General features: G+C 44.3%; 1 protein-coding gene across 1 annotated transcript; it reads right to left on the reverse strand.

Annotated features, from left to right (window-relative positions):
• Positions 1-270: 270 nt before the first annotated feature.
• ZNF774 (zinc finger protein 774) lies at positions 271-11,908 on the reverse strand. Its single transcript, XM_061158767.1, has 5 exons — positions 11,778-11,908; positions 11,005-11,131; positions 9,458-9,580; positions 6,512-6,618; positions 271-5,430 (listed from the first exon to the last, which is right to left on the reverse strand). Exons 3-5 carry the CDS (start codon positions 9,559-9,561, stop codon positions 4,190-4,192), a joined length of 1,452 nt encoding a protein of 483 aa, XP_061014750.1. The 5' UTR covers positions 9,562-9,580; positions 11,005-11,131; positions 11,778-11,908; the 3' UTR covers positions 271-4,189.
• Between the last annotated feature and the right edge of the window lie 6,027 nt (positions 11,909-17,935).

The following is a 17,935-nucleotide window of genomic DNA, read 5'->3' on the forward strand; positions in this document are numbered from 1 at the left end:
ATAATGTTTACCAAAACAAGTAAACAGGAAAAGATCAGACAGGTATAAGGGCTTTGATGAAAATAAAATAGGATATGGGACTTCCCTGGTTATTTAACATACTGATTGTATCTGACTTAGAACAGTGCTTGGATAGATACGATAAATGAAGATGATATGCTCATATAGTACCATGAAAGGGCTGAAAAACCATTCCCAGCTAATGGGAATGTAATTTCCTCTCCTGTTTTCAGGCCTGGGTCAAGAAATACTGAGTTGGCCAAAATTTCCCTTCAGATTTTACTGTAACATCTTATGGAAAAACCTGAACCAACTCTTTGGTCAACCCAATATTAATTGGCAACTTAGCAAGTCCATCCCTAAGGAATCACTCAAGTGTTTTCTGAGCTCTTTAGCACACGGCTTTCTGGAGAACCTAGTCAAACTAGAGGGGTGTAAGCAGGAGAAAAACATCAGAGGCCATTAGAAGAAATTTATTCTGAGACTTATGCATTTATAAATGTCCTGTCAGAGCAGAGTCTCTCACTGGAAGGCATTTAAAATCTAAGGCATGGAGGCCCACATTTATATACTTTTATTAAGAAGAAATCAGAGGGGTTCTAATCAAGCAACTGTTGTTCCTATACAAGCTGTACCTCAGGGAAACCAAATAGTTGATTGGGGGAGTTCTCTTTAAAGAAGTATTTCAAAAAAGTAATAAAAGCTTGTTGCAAAAATGAGAAAAAAAAAAAAGTATTTCAGCTAATAGATGAAGAAGGATGACAGATATAAAAGCATTTGGCAAACCCAAGTGAAATAAGGGCTTATCAATGGTAGCCAACTTCATAAGAAAAGAGACAAAAAGAGGTATCAGGTGCTTCCTGACAGAAGTGCATAAGATCACTATGGAGTGTTATTGCCCATATTGTTGTTGTTTAGTCACTCAGTCATGTTCGGGTCTTTGCGACCCCATGGACTGGAGCCCACCAGACTCCTCTGTTCTACATTGTCTCCTGGAGTTTGCTCAAATTCACGTCCACTGAGTTGGTGATGATATCCAACCATCTCATCCTCTGCCTCCCCCTTCTCCTTTTGCCTTCAATCTTTCCCAGCATCAGGATCTTTTTATTCCCCAGGCAACAATACTGGAGAGGGTTACCATTTCCTTCTCCAGGGGATCTTAATGACCCAGGGATTGATCTCACATCTCCTGCACTGGCAGCCAGATTGTTTACCACTGAGCTACCAGGGAAGCCCATTCTTGCCTTACCCTTCCCTAAATCTGAATCTGATCATATTTACAGATCCAACTACCAACATTAGGAAAGCAGATGATGAGGAGCATGTTAAAGGATCCCATAGGTTGAAATTAGCAAAATACAGACCTGTAGACACTTAAAGGACAAGTTTTTTGTTTTTGTTTTTGTTTTTCCCAACAAATGAAATACAAGGAAAGGAGAGAGAAGAGAGATGACTTCTGTAAGGAACATATCAATCAGTTGAATGCAAAGATCTTATCTGGATTTTGATTCAAAACAAACTGAAAAATAAAAACGGGGACTTCCCTGGTGGTCCAGCAGTTAGGACTCTGCCTGAGTTCAATCCCTGGTCAGGGAACTAAGATCCTGAAAACCATTCAGCACGACCAAAAGACATGTAAAGTAAAAATAAAAATAAAAAAACATAAGATAATTAGGGAAATGTGAACACTGACTGCAGTATTTGTATTAGTATTTGGAGTATTACAAAATCTTGTTAATTTTTTGTAGGAACAATAATAGTACTGTGGCTGCCTTTAGTAGAAGAGCTATCTTTTAAAGCTGTGGTTCTCAAACTTGGGCATGCATAATAATCACCTGGAGGGCTTATTAAAACACATGTTGTGGGACTTTCCTTGTAGTCCAGTGGTTAATACTTTGCCTTCCAATGCAGGCAACACAGGTTTGATCTGTGGTCAGGGAGCAAAGATCCCATGGAGCTTGCGGTGAGAAAAGCAAAGTTAAAAAAAAAAAAAAAAACAGAAGCAATATTGTAACAAATCCAATAAAGACTTTTTAAAAAATGGTCCACATTAAAAAAAAATCTTTGAAAAAAATTTTTAAATAAAACACATATTGTTAGGTCCCACCCCTAGCTTCCAATTCAGTAAGTCTGGGATGGGGACTTAGAACTTGCATTTCTAACAAGTTCCCAGATGATGATAATGCTGCTGGTCAGGGATCACATTTTATGAACTTATAGCACTGAATTAACCAGATTTTTTTTCCCATTCAATTATCTATTTTTTAATACTTTCAGTTCAGTTTAATCACTCACTCGTGTCTGATTCTTTGCAACCCCATGGACTGCAGCACACCAGGCTTCCTTGTCCATCACCAACTCCTGAAGCTTGCTCAAACTCATGTTCATCAAGTCAGTGATGCTCTCCAACTTTCATCCTCTGTCGTCCCCTTATCCTCTTGCCTTCAATCTTTCCCAGCATCAGGGTCTTTTCCAATGAGTCAGTTCTTCGTATCAGGTGGTCAAAGTATTGGAGTTTCAGTTTCAGCATCAGTCCTTCCAATGAATGTTCAGGACTGATTTCCTTGAGGGTTGACTGGGTTTTTGCAGAGTTCCAAAGAATAGCAAGGAGAGATAAGAAAGCCTTCCTCAATGATCAATGCAAAGAAATAGAGGAAAACAATAGAATGGGAAAGGCTAGAGATCTCTTCAAGAAAATCAGAGATACCAAGGGAACATTTCATGCAAAGATGGGCACAATAAATGACATAAATTTTTTAATACTTATTTTTATTTATTTGACTGCACCAGCACTTCATTGAGGCATGCAGAATCTTTAGTTGTGGTATTTGAATGCTTAGTTTTGGCAGGTGGGATCTAGTTCCCTGACCAAGGACAGAACCTGGACCCCCTGCACTGGGAGCATGGAGCCTCAGCCACTGGACCACCAGGGAAGTCCCCCTGATCAATTATCTATTAAAGAAAGTGTTTAGGTCATCATCTGAGTTCTAGCCCCTGTTTTAGCACTCAGATGGCACTCCATATACTGGAAGAGAACTAGTGTTCCAAGGCTGATCTGTTAGTCTGTATTGACATAGGAAAGCTTGAAAGAAAAACCTTCAGTCTCCCACTTTTCTCTCCAGAGTGTTCAATACCCAACTCCCTCCTTACCCACTTACATCTTCCATGAGGATCAAGGACCCCAGCATCGGACCCTGTAAAGTTATTGGGAACCTAGGCTACCTCCCCACATCTTCTCCAATTTCAGAGTGGTTTAATGGACATAATATGGTTCCTTCAGTTGTGTGGTGTCTCAGAGATGCTCTAACAAATCCCAGAGCTGGTCTGTTCCATGTTGTGGAAGAGGAGACCTGCAGACAGATTCTGGTTTTTCTGTGAGTTAATTACATGACCCATAATGAGTCATTTAGGGCTTCCCTGTTGGCTCAGCGGTAAAGAATCTGCCAGCAATGCAAGCAACCTGGGTTGGATCCCTGGGTCAGGAAGATCCCCGGAGGAGGAAATGGCAACCCACTCCAGTATTCTTGCCTGGAGAATCACATGGCCAGAGGAGCCTGGTGACCTACAGTCCCATGGGGTCACAAAGAGTTAGATAGGACCAAAGGGACTTAGCACACACACAATGATAGAATGACTACATTTATCTCACTTCTCTTTTAGTAACCAGGCATCAACCACAAAACTCACATTTCTCTATGAGTCAGTCAAAAACACTGAAGGAATGCTTTTTGTGTTTAGAACACTGTTTGGACCCTCTAGGTTTATCCTTGCCATGAAAAAACAGAAAAAGAGAACAGATTAGGACCTGACATGAGCTACCAATGCTCAGCTTTTCTCTATTTGGAGCACTTAGAGATAATAGCAGTGGGACCTCCTGGTGGTCCAGTGGCTGAAACTCCGAACTTCTAATGCAAGGTTTGACCCTTGGTCTCCATCCCTGGGTCGGGAAGATCCTCTGGAGAAGGAAATGGCAGTCCACTCCAGTATTCTTGCCTGGGAACTCCCATGGACAGAGGAGCTGGCGGGCTACAGTCCATGGAGTTGCAAAGAGTTGGACATGACTGAGCGACCGAGCATGCACATAGAGAATTAAGGTTCCATGTGCCTTGCAGCGCAGCCAAGAAAAAACAGAAACAAAGACAACAGCGACGGAAATTTGGAAGGGAGGAGAAGCACGAAAGACTATTTCCTACATCAGGTGAGTGTTCTGATGGCACAAAAGGTGTGCTTTCTGCCGGAAGCTCTTGTCGCATTCACTGCAGTGAAAGGGTTTCTCTCCTGTGTGCGTTCTCTGGTGTGTGAGGAAATGGGAACGCTGATTGAAGGTTTTGCCGCACTCGGGGCAGCGATAGGGTCTGTCTCCCAAGTGGATCCGCTGGTGGGTGATGAAGTGAGAGCTCTGGTTGAAGCTCTTGCCGCATTCGCCACATTTATAGGGTCTTTCTCCGGTGTGGATCCGCTGGTGCTTGACCAGGGCAGAGCTGTCGGCAAAACCCTTCCCACAGCCATCGCACTTAAAAGGCCTCTCGCCCGTGTGTGTCCTCTGGTGCGTGACCAGGTGCGAGCTCTGACTGAAACTCTTGTGGCAGTAAGGACAGCTGAAAGGCCTTTCTCCCGAGTGAGTGCTCATGTGGGCCACAAAATGAGAGCTATCTCGGAAGCCCTTCCCGCACTCGGGGCACTTGAAGGGCCGCTCTCCCGTGTGGGTCCGCTGGTGCTTAATCAGATCCGAGCTCTGGCCGAAACTCTCCCCGCAGTCGCGACACCTGTAGGGCTTCACTCCGGTGTGGGTCCTCTGGTGGGTGATGAAATTGGAGCTTCGACTGAAGCTCTTGTGACACTGAAGGCACACGTAGGGCTTCTCCCCGGTGTGGGTTCTCTGGTGCACCGTGAGGTGAGGTTTCCGTGCAAAAGTCTTCCCACACTCAGGGCACTGGTGGGGTCTCTCGCCCGTGTGGGTTCTCTGATGTTTGATGAGGGTCGAGCTGTCGCTGAATTTTTTCTCACACCTGTGGCACTGGTAGGGTTTCTCTCCTGTGTGTGTTCTGCGGTGGGTGATGAGGTCTGAACTCTGTTTGAAGCCTTTCCCACACTCCATGCACTTATAGGGCCTCTCGCCAGTATGGGTTCTTCGGTGCCTTATGAGATAGGAGCTCTGGTTAAAGCTTCTCCCACATTCCACACACACCAGCTTCTTTCCTATATATCCTTCCAGGAGCTTGTTTAATTCCTTCTCCTGTGAAAAGGGCCCCTGCTGACCCTCTCCCAAGAGGGTACCATGCTGCCCTTCTAACTCAAGACCCCTCTCCCAGTTTCCTCCCCAGCTAGGAGGAGGAGAAATATCTTTATTGGCCCCTTCTGAGGATGTTCCACATGGTTCTGCAGTTTCGGAAACGTCCTGATCGAGTTGTACCACCTGATGCTTAAATTCTGTAAAGTTAACAGAAGTAACACAGGATGAAGTTATTACTTTTCAGGAAAGATCATCAGAAAGCAGCAAGAAAGAGTAAAATTAGTATTTTTGCTACAGACCACATTTAATCTGACTACTCTCATTCTGATTCCTGAAGAGTATATCCCTGGTGGCTCAGTGGTAAAGAATCCACCTGTCAATTCAGGAGATTCAGGATCAATCCCTGGGTCGGGAAGATCCCCTGGAGGAGGATATGGCAACCCACTCCAGTTTTCTTGCCTAGAGAATCCCATGGACAGAGGAGCCTAGCAGGCTACAGTCCATGGGGTTGAAAAAGAGCCAGACACAACTTAGCGACTAAACATCAATCAGGAAAGATCAGCAGAAAGCAGTAAGAAGATTAAAATTAGTGTTTTTGCGACAGACCACATTTAGTCTGACTACTCTCATTTTGATTCCTGAAGAGTTTACTGAAGATCACTGAGCTTCCCATTCATGACAGAAGGAATTCCCAAGCCCTTTTTATTTTAAGATGGTCCAATGAACCCTGAGGTGACCTTGATATCAAGAGTAAAGCACATATTGTCAGAACTGGGTAACTTTTTTCAATGATGTTAGAGTCTAGACAAAAGTGAAAGGTTTAATTTAAATGAAGGCTTTATTTGGTCAATGACTGATGGTCCAGGAAGTCAAAGTTAAACTTCTAATAGCAAGAACAAAGTCGAGGGCAGGGTTTCCCTGCTGGCTCAGTGGTGAAGAATTCGCCTGCCAATGCAGGGGATGCAGGTTCAATCCCTGGTCAGGGATATCCCACATTCTGCAGGACAACTAAGCCTGTGAACCACAACTACTGAGCCCACGAGCTCTAAAGTCTGCACATTGTAACAAGAGAAGCCACTGCAATGAGAAGCCCATGCACCGCAAGTAGAGAGTAACCCCTGCTCGCCACAACTAGAGAAAGCCCGCATGAAGCAATGATGACCCAGCACAGCCAAAAATAAATACAATTTTTTAAAAAGTCTAGGGCAGCATTCCAAATTCCTTAACTAAACAGGGGCTGAAATGCTAGATTTCTACCCTCCAGGCAACACATCTCACCTGTGTGACTTTCCCTCAGGATCTTCCTTGCCTCAAAATTTTGCAGTGGAAGGACCCATGCCTCTTCTTTCTGCTCCAGCTGGGAGATTACACTTGGTTTCGAAATCCTATAAGGAAGGTGAACACAGGATATTAATTTGAGCCATCACAGAAGGCTTGAGAAAATGCAAGCCCCTCTTCTTCCCCAGGTAAAGGAGACCACCCCAGGAAATTCTGATGTATGTTCGGTGGTCCAGTGGTTACAAATCCACCTGCTAATACAGGGGACACAGATTAGATCCCTGGTCTGTTTCGGGAACATTCCGCATGCTGCAGGACAACTAAGCCAGTGCACCAGAATTACCGAGCCCTGCAGTGAGAAGCCCCTGTAATGAGGAGACTGTGCACTGCAACTAGAGGAAGCCTGTGTGCACCACCAAAGGCCCAGTGCAGCCAAAAATAAATAAATAAAAATGAAAAGGGCAGCCATGATGGCGTGATAAAACAGGATGATCTCCCAAGAGGCTGAGAAAAAGCTCTTTGCTTCCCATTTAAAAAAAAAAAAATCAGACTTGGGTGATAGGAACTCTAGAATAAGCACAATAACTCATCCCTCGAGGCACAAGGCTAAACTCCTGCGGAGAGATAACTTTATCAAAACAAAGCCGCCATGACCTCACCCTTAGAAAGAATCAAGGAAGTTAACTATAATGTTTGGTTTTTAAATTTTCCCAGAAGGGCAGCAGTCAATACGACCATGAGAAAAAGACAAACACTTGTAGTGGAAAAAAAAAGAAAGGACAAAGGACATGAATGGGCAATTCACACAAAAAAATAAAGCAGCCTATAAATATGTGAAAAACTTTTAACTCATCATTAGCCAAAGAAATTCAGATTAAAACAACGACACACAGGGAATATAGTATAAAGGTAAAGAGTGCAAACACAGGAGTCTTATTGTCTGAATTTGAATCCTAACTATGTCTCTGACTAGATGTGTGACCTCAGGAACGTTACTTAAACTCCCTGTGTCTCTGTGTCTTCATCTATAAATTAGGGATAATGATAAAACCCACCTCAGGGCTTCCCTGGTGCCTCAGTGGTAAAGAATCCGACTGCCAATGCAGGAGACATGGGTTTGAACCCCCGGTCTGGGAGGATCCCCAAGCCATGGAACTACTATGTTCCTAAAGTCACTAATGCAGGGAACACAGGTTCAATTCCTGGTTTGGGGAAAGATCTCACATGCCGAGAGGCAACTAAGCCTGTGCACCACAACTACTGCGCCTATACTCTCGAGCCTGGGAGTACTCTAGAGTCCATGTGCCGTAATTGCTGAAGCCCAAGCACCCAAGAGCTCGTGCTCTGCAACAAGAGAAGCCACTGCAATGAGAAGCCCTTGCACTGCAACTAGAAAAAAGTCTGTGCAGCAACAAAGACCCAGCACAGCCAAAAATAAATAAATACATTTCATTTAGTTAAAAAGACCTACCTTATAGACTTGTCATGAGGATGAAATGATTAAGTCCTCAATAAATGTTAGCTATCACTATTATTTTACCTACACTCTTAGATTACGGTACCCCCCGTGATAGATAGAATATGAAGAAATAGACACTTCATATAATGCTAACAGAAATAAATAAATTGATTCAGTCTTTTTGGAAGGCATTTGGCAAAAATACCAAATATCTTAGAAATGTATCTATTCTCAAACCCAGAAATTTCTAGAGAGTCTAAAGAAATGAACAAAAGTAAACAAACAAAAAAAGGACATTGTGCAAAAATATATATATTAGCTAACTGTTAACTAGTTATTTCAATAAACAAGACTTTTAAAAAGGCAGTTAGTTAAGAGAGCATCATCACAATACTAGTGAAAATTTAAAATGACCCAAATAGCTCCCAACAAAGAAATAATTTCATTTGATTGAGCCATCTGAAATTGCCAGTTTATAGGTTAAAAGTAGTCCAAAAATGTATGGTTCAACTTTATGTAATTACTGTATTCCATATAATAAAATACTAAGTAGTTACTTTAATGTACAGATATTTATTATTGTCAAAACATACTCACAGTACATTGTGTAAGAAAGTAAGATAGACCACTGAATATTCAGTATGATCCCAATTATTTTTATTTCCTTTTTTTTTTAATTGTATATATGCTTAGATCATAACTCTTCAGTAGTGGAATAGATGACTTTTGTTTTCATTTTGCTTATCTTTCCCTTTAGTGAATATATATTACTTGTGTAATAGATATGAAGTAAAGCAGAAAGAAGGAGACATCCCAGAAAGAAGGTGATCCAGTGATTAAGAATCCATGCTTCCACCACACGGGACATGAGTTCAATTCCTGGTCAGGGATTTAAGATCCTGTGTGCCTCATGGTACAGCCAAAAAAAAAAAAAAAAGGCAGAGTTGCCATGGTATTTTAGAAAGAGCTCTGGAGGGGTCGGTTTGTTTGTTTAAGTGACGGGAAAAAAAACTCTGGGGAGAGCACCTTCCCTTTTCCACAAAGACCTGGGCTGGGCTCACTTTTGCCACTTAACTTTAAGTCTCAGGGTCCTCAGCTGGAAAAGGTGAATGAAAATACATATATCAAAGGGCTATGGTAAGACATCAATCAGACAGAAAAATATCAAAGAAATCTGAAAACCACTAAGTGCCATAAAAATAGAAGTCATTCTTTTTCTGCCAGGGAGGTGTCAATTACTCTCACACAGAGCTGGAGCTCTAAGAGACCAACATCCCCAGAAACTTCTCAGATCTGGGCCCTCTCAAAGTGTTTAAGATAAAGGGACTTCCCTGGTGGTCCTGTGGTTAGGACTCCAAGATCCATTGCATGGGGGCATGGGTTCAATCCCTGGTCAGGGAACTAAAATCCCACAAGCCACTCGGTACAACCAAAAATTTTAAAAATTATATTAATAAAGCTAAGATGAAGGAAAATTGCATCCTTACCCTTTGGGAGCCCATTCTTGTATCTGTGCTGGGCGGTATCCCTGAAGAGGACTCTCTAAGCAGTGTCCAGGTAACCCACTTGTCCCTGAAGTCCCCAGCCACATCACTGAGGGTCATCAGTTCCTAAAGCAAGAGACCTCAGTATACATCAAGAGTTCTCTAGACATTCTCACCATTATCTCAAAACCGAAAGACAGCCACCACCATACCCAAACAAAATCCCCTCAACCAGAACAGCTCTGAGGTAAATGCTGAAAAAAGTCCATAAAGTCAAAGCTATGGTTTTTCCATTAGTCACGTATGGATGTGAGAGTTGGACCATAAAGGGGCTGAGTGCTGAAGAATTGATTATTTCAAATTATGGTGCTGGAGAAGATTCTTGAGAGTCCTTTGGACAGCAAGGAGATCAGACCAGTCAATCCTAAAGGAAATCAACCCTGAATATTCACTGCAAGGACTGATGTTGAAGCTAGAGCTCTAATATTTTGACCACCTGATGCAAAGAGATGACTCACTGGAAAAGAGTCTGATTCTGGGAAAGACTGAAGGCAGGAGGAGAAGGGGCCAGCAGAGCATGAGATGGTTAGATAGCATCAACAACTCAATGGACATGAATCTGAGCAAATTCAGGGAGATACTGGAGGTCAGGGAAGCCTGGCATGCTGCAGTCCATGGGGTTGCAAAGACTTGGACACGACTTAGAGACTGAACAACAACAATAACAAATGCTGTCAACAACAGAAGGGATGCTCTTCTTTTCTCTTTTTACATAATCATTCCTTTGGCCAAATTTCTCATCACAAAGTGAGGACTGGGCCTCCAAACACATCTGTAGAACCCTCACTCTTTTGAAGACATGAATGTTTTGAGGAAGAAATTGTCCACAATGGACAAGAAAAACAGAAGGGAGTGTGTGGGTATAACTCGATTTCTGGAAAGCACTGGATTCTCTCCAACAACATTTTCCTCAGCTAGGTAGGAGATTTCAGACTTAATTAGACTCAGATTAGTTATGAGAAAGGCTGACTTTTCTTGTCTTGTAGATTTAGTGTCAATTTCAAGGGCTAACTGTGCAGAAGCCCAAAGGGAACTGTTCTAGGTATCATTCTATTTCAAGGTTTAACGCCGTCAGAAGTGGGACTCAAAAGACATGGATTGAAAAAACCAACATGGATAAACTGTAAAATTAAGTGAAATTTAATGGGGATAAGCATAAAACAAAATATTTGGGGGCTGAAAACAATCATTAAGACATTAATAAAATCAACATCAATATCATGAAGAAATTATTTGGGGGGAGATGGTCAGGTTACTGGATGAATCATTAAGTTATTCAGTAATCAACATGCTGTAAGGCAGTAGGAGTCACAAAAAATATATAAGATAATGTTGGGTTTTTTTTGTTGTTGTTTTTCCACTTAAAGAGTTTCCAATAGAAACAAATACAAGTCAGCAAGCTGAATCTGCTACAAAGAATTCTGCATTTCAGTGCAGAATGGACTAGACTGGGGTGAGGAAGTTTGACTCTTTATCATCTTTTGTCTTACCTGTCGAAGCACCTGGTACTACTAGAATACACAAACACATTTCCTGGGAACACTGATGCATTTACAGATATTGCTATTGGCCACTTAGAATGTACTGGGAATGCATATCATCTCTCTGGTTTAAAACCTTAATAAAAAAAAAATATTGTCATTAGGATGTGAACACTGTAATGAGTCTGAGCAAACATTTTATTTCTACATCCATTACAAACCCACAGCAGGGCCCCCCTGCAGGAGACAGGGGGATGGAGAACTCTTAGTCAGGGTTAGACAAACGCTGTTTCCCACCCAGTCTGTTGCCCCCTGTACAGGTGACCTCAGGTGACCTCAAAGGCCCTAGAGGCTGTGGTGCTGTGACTAAGTGCCATTGTCTAAGTGCCATAGAAGCACTAGTTGGTTCCCTGGGTTTATTAATAGGAACATGACCGCACGGCTAGGACCGAGACCCATTCTCCTCCCTCGCGGTGCTGCAGGCCCTAATCTGGGTGCAGCGATCAGAGGGTCGCAAAGCTAAACTGAAACCAGAAGACCATCACCGAGGAGCAAAAAGAAAAAAAAAAAAAAAGAAAGAAAAAGATTAAGAGGATGAGCTATCCCGACGCCGGCAGAGAAAAGTGTAGCCACCTCTCCCCACTCCTCAGCAAGACCCGTGGGCTCTGAAAAGCGAGCGCAGGGACCCGGCAGGGACAACCTCGGGGCGCTGGGCGAGCCCCATCCACGCCCCTCAGCAGCTCCGAGGCTGCAGCCGCAGTCTCCTTCCCCGGATCACTCACCGCCCCCGGGCCCAGCCCCGGACGGAAAACCGAGCGAGGGTCCTCCACCACCGAGCCGCAGCCGGCCCGCTACGCCGTGGCGGTCCTGCCCAGAACCCGACCGGGATTCGTGACAGGGCTGTGGGGACACAGGTGGGAAGCCCGGCAAGGCAGCCAGCAGCCGGAAAATACCGCCCCCGTCCTCTTGCCATTGGCCTCTCAGCCTTCAGGCCGAGAAGTCTTTCCCGCCCATAGGCTGAGGTAGCTTTCAATCACCGCGGAGCCTTTTGGGAAATGTAGTTCTGAGCGAGACCGCAAAGGATTGGGAGTCCCGGGCCGGGTTCTCAGCGGTGACAAGTACACTAAACCCACTTCCCGAGCTACCTCTTCGCTAGGACCGCCTCTTCGGAGCTGAGAAGGGGATCCAAGGACTGTAATCAGAGAGGGATCTGAAGATGCGAACCTCCGGGCCTCACCTGACTGGCGCAGAGCAGCCCAGTACCAAATACGGCATCTCCAGCGCTCTGCCGCCTAGCCTTCCAGAGAGAGGAGCAGCTTGGCGCTACGACCTTGGGGTGCAGCCTCCTCTGCCGGGTCCCCGCCCTAACCCGGGGCGGCCAGAGCCAGACGCCAAGTTCCGGGCCGACTCAGACTGGACATAACAGACCCCAATCAGGAGCCATTAGGTGAAAACCAGACTCTGCTTCCCTCTATTAGCAGCACAATTCTAAGGCGAATCTCCTTTCCATTATTGCCAGAGGAAGCCTACGAGAGCGTCAAGTATTCTAGGAAAGGTGGTATCGGGTTCCAAACTGTGAAGACTCCTGGATCTTACCTGAGAGCCAGTGTTCCCTTGGGGGCCAGTGTAGAGGGGGTGTGGGGGAGGCGGGGACTACATAAAAAATAATGAAAGCCTTTCTTTACAATGAAAAGGTATGCCTATCTGCTCTGTTGATTCACTGCAATTAAAAAAAAAAAAAAAAAAGAAAGTACATCAGCAGAAAACTGAAAACAGAATTACCATATGATTCAACAATCCACTCCTGGGACTATACCTAGATAAAACTGTAATTCAAAAAGCTTCATGCACCCCTATGTTCATAGCAGCACTCTTCACAATAGCCAAAACATGGGAACAGCCCAAGTGTCCACAGACAGATGAATGGATAAAGATATGCTATGTATACACAATGGAATACTACTCAGTCATTAAAAAGAACAAAAGAATGCCATTTGCAGCAACATGGATGGATCTAGGGATTATCATGCTAAGTGAAGTCAGAAAGACAAATACCATACAATGTCACTTAAATGTGGAATCTAAAATATAACACAAATGAACCTATCGCTGAAGCAGTAATAGATTCACAGACATAGAGAACAGACTTGTGGTTGCTAAGGAGTGGGGGGAGAGGGATGGACTTGGGAGTCCAAACAAGGGAGAGTTTGGGGTTGTCAGATGCAAACTACTAACATTACATTTAGAATGAATATACAACAAGGTCCTACTGTGTAGTGCAAGGAACTGTATTCACTATCCTGTGATAAACCATTATGGAAAAGAATATTTAGGTATATTAGATATAACAAATATATATAGGAATATGTTAAAGTTTTAGTCACCCAGTTATGGCAGAAAGTGAAGAGGAACTAAAGAGCCTCTTGATGAAAGTGAAAGAAGAGAGTGGAAAAGTTGGCTTAAAGCTCAACATTCAGAAAACTAAGATCCTGGCATCTGGTCCCATCACTTCATGGCAAATAGATGGGGAAACAGTGGAAACAGTGGCTGACTTTATTTTTCTGGGCTCCAGTATCACTGTGGATAGTGATTGCAGCCATGAAATTAAAAGACGCTTACTCCTTGGAAGGAAAGTTATGACCAACCTAGACAGCATATTAAAAAGCAGGGACATTACTTTGCCAACAAAGGTCCATCTAGTCAAGGCTATGGTTTTTCCAGTGGTCATGTATGGATGTGAGAGTTGGACTAGAAAGAAAGCTGAGTGCAGAAGAATTGATGGTTTTGAACTGTGGTGTTGGCGAAGACTCTTGAGAGTCCCTTGGACTGCAAGGAGATCCAACCAGTCCAACTTAAAGGAGATCAGTCCTGGGTGTTCATTGGAGGGACTAATGTTGAAGCTGAAACTCCAATACTTTGGCCACCTGATGTGGAGAGCTGACTCATTTGAAAAGACCCTGATCCTGGCAAAGATTGAGGGCAGGAGGAGAAGGGGAAGACAGAGGATGAGATGGCTGGATGGCATCACTGACACAATGGACATGGGTTGGGTGGACTCCGGGAGTTGGTGATGGATAGGGAGACCTGGCGTGCTATGGTTCATGGGGTCACAAAGAGTCGGACACGACTGAGCAACTGAACTGAACTGAACATGTCTAACTCTTTGTGACCCCATGGATCGTAGCCTGCCAGGCTCCTCTGGATATGGAACTCTCCAGACAAGACACTGGAGTGGGTTGCCATTCTATTCTCCAGGGGATTTTCCAAACCTAGGGATCAAGCCCCAGTCTCCTGCATGGCAGGCAGATTCTTCACTGTCTTAGGCACCAGGGAAGCCCATTTAGAAATATATATAGGTATAAAGAATGTGTATAGGTATATAAGTGACTCACTGATGGAAAGCAGAGATTGGCACAACATTGTAAATCAACTATACTTCAGTTTTAAAAATAGTAATGATAAAAAGATAAATAAAGCAATAGATAGGGAAAAAAAGGAAAAGTACATTTTGTGATGGACTGCAAAAAGCTGAGAATTACCAGCCAATGAGCTAACCGCAGAAGACACCTTTGATGTTAATTCAACCATTCTCCAGCAAACATGCATGATGCATCTTCTAACAGATATTCACTGGGAGTGTTCTATGCTCAAGAACACTGTGGTTACCCACAGAAATCACACATGGCCCTTGCTCTCATGAAGTTCGTGGCCTGATAGAGGAGATAAACCAAGACGCTAAAATACGAAGCTAATATTCTGTCTTTTCTTCTTTGTTTCATTTAACCAGAGGGATTCAGTTAGTATCTGCAACATAATTGTAGTCATCTGCAAGGTAATCACAATAGCAGTTTAGAGCTTTCTGTTCACTATAAACCGATGGCTGGGTTTACTTTTCAGCAACAGCAGGGGACATCCAGGAAACCAAGAGTTTTCCAGGAGTCATGGGGCTGAAGCACTGTTCAGGCCCTAGAGAATCAAAGGCACCTCTCGACCTCTCAGGGGTCTTTCTGGTATTCTGCCATTGATGGGAGGGGGGAGATTCCGTAGCTCTCCAATCAGTAGGGAGTGTGAAGGGAAGATGAGGGAAGACTCACAGAACCTGGCTGATGCTTATCCCTGCCTCTTCTTTCTCTCTCTGACTTGTCTCTCTTGTCCAAGTCTTTTTTAAAAACTAATTTATTTACTTATTATTTTTGGCTGCACTGGATCTTTGTTGCTCCATGCAGGCTCTCTCTAGTTACAGTGAGCAAAGTCTACTCTCTAACTGCAGTAAGTGGGCTTCTCATTGCAGTGACTTCTCTTACTGTGGAGCAGGGGCCTTAGGGTGCTCGGACCTCAGTAGCTGCAGCTCTCAGGCTCTAGAGCACAGGCTCAGCAGCTGTGGCACACAGGCTTAGTTGCTCCAAGGTACGTGGGATCCCCCTGGACCAGAGATTGAACCCGTGTCTCCTGCATTGACAGGCGGATTCTTTACCCCTGAGCCACCAGGGAAGCCCTGTGCTGAAGTCTTTTAGTCACCATCATCAGATACGTGGGGGAAAAGCGAAGACAGGGTTGGGAGAGCAGAGAAACTTGGTGTCCACAGGAGCAGTCAGTAGAGGAAACGAGACCAGGTACCTCAGGTGGCTGAGAGGAGGGGAAAGAAACTGTCAAAGTATCTCGTGGAGAAAGATTTTTGGCAGGTGCTATAACTGAAAGTTTTAAGAGAGGGAGTATATTTGTTATCTATGACTGCATAACAAACTACCCCCAAACTTAGTAGTTTAAAACAGCATTTATTAATATTTATTTATTTGGCAGGATCAGGTCTTGATTGGCTCAGGCTTAGATGCCTGATGACATGTGGGATCTTAGTTCCCCAACCAGGGACGGAACCCACATCCCCTGCGTTAGAAAGCCGATTCTTAACCACTGAGCCACCAGGGAAGTTCCCCAAACAACAAACATTTAGTATCTTACAGTTCCTGTGAGTCGGGAATCTAGAAGACCTTAGCTGAGTGTCACTGACGGAGGGTTTCTCACGAGGCAGCTGTCTAGATGTTGGCTGGACCTGCCGTTATCTGAAGGTTTGACTGGGGCTGAACCTGCTTCCGAGATCACTCATAGAGCTGTTTCCTCAGACAGGCCTGTCTTCATCACATGGCAGCTGGTTTCCCCAGAGTGAGTGATCTAAGAGAGGTAGGAAGAGGAGCTAACCTGATCTTGGAAGCGACATACCATCCCTGGTACAGTGTGGAAGAGGACTACACAGCACGTGAACCCCAGGAGACGAGAGTCATTGAGGGACTTTCCTGGTGGGCCAGTGGTTAAGAGTCCATGCTTCCAGTGCAGGGAGCTGGGCTTCAATCCCTGGTCCTGGAACTAGATCTCGCATGTTGCAGTTAAGACCCAGCACAGCCAAAAGTGGGGGCGGGTAGGAATCATTGTGGCTTTCACAAGTCTAAAACAGATGTTAGGACATTTTCCTTGTGACTAATCTCAAACTCCTGTGACACCCCTTTTGGAAACTTATAGTAGAGATCTATATGTATGGGGAAATTAGGGGTGGGGTGTGGTCACAATGTTCACACTATGAGCGAGATGTGCAAATTTTTTTTAATGTATCTCTGTGATGGCTCAGATGGTAAAGAATCCACCTGCAATATAGGAGACCCAGGTTCGATCCCTGGGTCAGGAAGATCCTCTGGAGAAGGGAATGGCAACCCACTCCAGTATTCTTGCCCTGAGAATTCCACAGACAAATGAGCCTGGCAGGCTACAGTCCATGGGATCACAAAGTGTTGGACATGACTGAGTGATTAACACTTTCACTACTTCCACATAATTGAACTTAGATTTCTCAGAAGACTTTCTTTACAGGAAACTTCAGCTTACCAGCTAACAGTCTCTTCTGGGTTTAAAAAAAGCCAGTTTGGGGTAAATCTTAGCCGATTTGAAATTCAAACTCCCTCTGAAACTGTCTCCTCCAAAGTTCTTCCCTCCACTTCTTCTTCCAAAGATGTTACTTCAGTGCAAGGGGAAAGGACCCTGGTTCTCCGGCTGACCTTCTCCCCTGGCTCCTGCTCACTCCCGTGAGGTACAGCTCCCCTCACCACATGCCTGCTTTGGCCTCTGTACTGGTCCCACCCCCGCCTGACCCATGACTTCAAGCCTGAAGTTCTGTTTTCTCTGCTGCCTTCTTCGGCTGCTGCCCGGGAGTCTTGGGTATGGTGGTGATCCTTTGGGATGCTTCCTAGCTCCAACTTTAGCTACCTCAGTCGCCTCACTGGGAGCTCATAGGGACTTCTGAAACCCTTCATGCTTCATAGCATTAAAGAAGCCTTGGGTGCTACCTCTAACCCTCTTTCTGCTCAATTCACCTGTGGCTGCCATTTCCATCTATTGTAACTGCCTCGTGGATGCTTTATGAGTCAGTTTCCTTTAATAGTTCAAAAAATAAATAGGCTGTACTTTCCAAGTTTCAGCTTCCCTTTCAACCTCTCTGGGGTTCTTATTATCATTTCCCTCCCCCCTCACTCATGATAAATTCCCTGGCCTACTTTTAGTGGCTGCCTGGAAGTCCTTTTATAAGGAACTGCACTTGGCCATGGGTAGGAGGAACCTGACCACTGTGGTTTAGCCACATCAGGGGTTATTTTTCTCATGTATCAAGAAGTACAGGACTGGTGAAGGAAGTCTGGGATGACATCAAGGATCCAGGCATGGACTTCCCTGGCGGTTCAGTGGTTGGGACTCCACACTTTCAATGTAAGGGGCACAGGTTTGATCCCTAGTTGGGGAACTGAGATCCCATGTGCCGCACGGTGAGGCCAAACACTTTTAAAAAAAAGGATCCTGGCATCTTCTGTCTTCCTGCTCTGCCAAACTTAGTGTGTGGCTCTTATCCTCATGGTCACTTCCAGACATCATGTTTACATTCCAGAATAGAATAAAATACTAT

This window comes from Dama dama, chromosome 13, assembly GCF_033118175.1.
Source record: "Dama dama isolate Ldn47 chromosome 13, ASM3311817v1, whole genome shotgun sequence".
NCBI classification, from domain to species: Eukaryota; Metazoa; Chordata; class Mammalia; order Artiodactyla; family Cervidae; genus Dama; species Dama dama.

Excerpts from the sequence above, each read along its gene's own strand:
- ZNF774 (XM_061158767.1), bottom strand. The coding sequence starts at position 9,561 with ATGTGGCTGGGGACTTCAGGGACAAGTGGGTTACCTGGACACTGCTTA. Across the intron at positions 6,619-9,457 it reads CAAGAATGGGCTCCCAAAGG|GATTTCGAAACCAAGTGTAA; the intron begins GTAAGGATGCAA and ends CCTTCCTTATAG. Across the intron at positions 5,431-6,511 it reads CCTGAGGGAAAGTCACACAG|AATTTAAGCATCAGGTGGTA; the intron begins GTGAGATGTGTT and ends TTAACTTTACAG.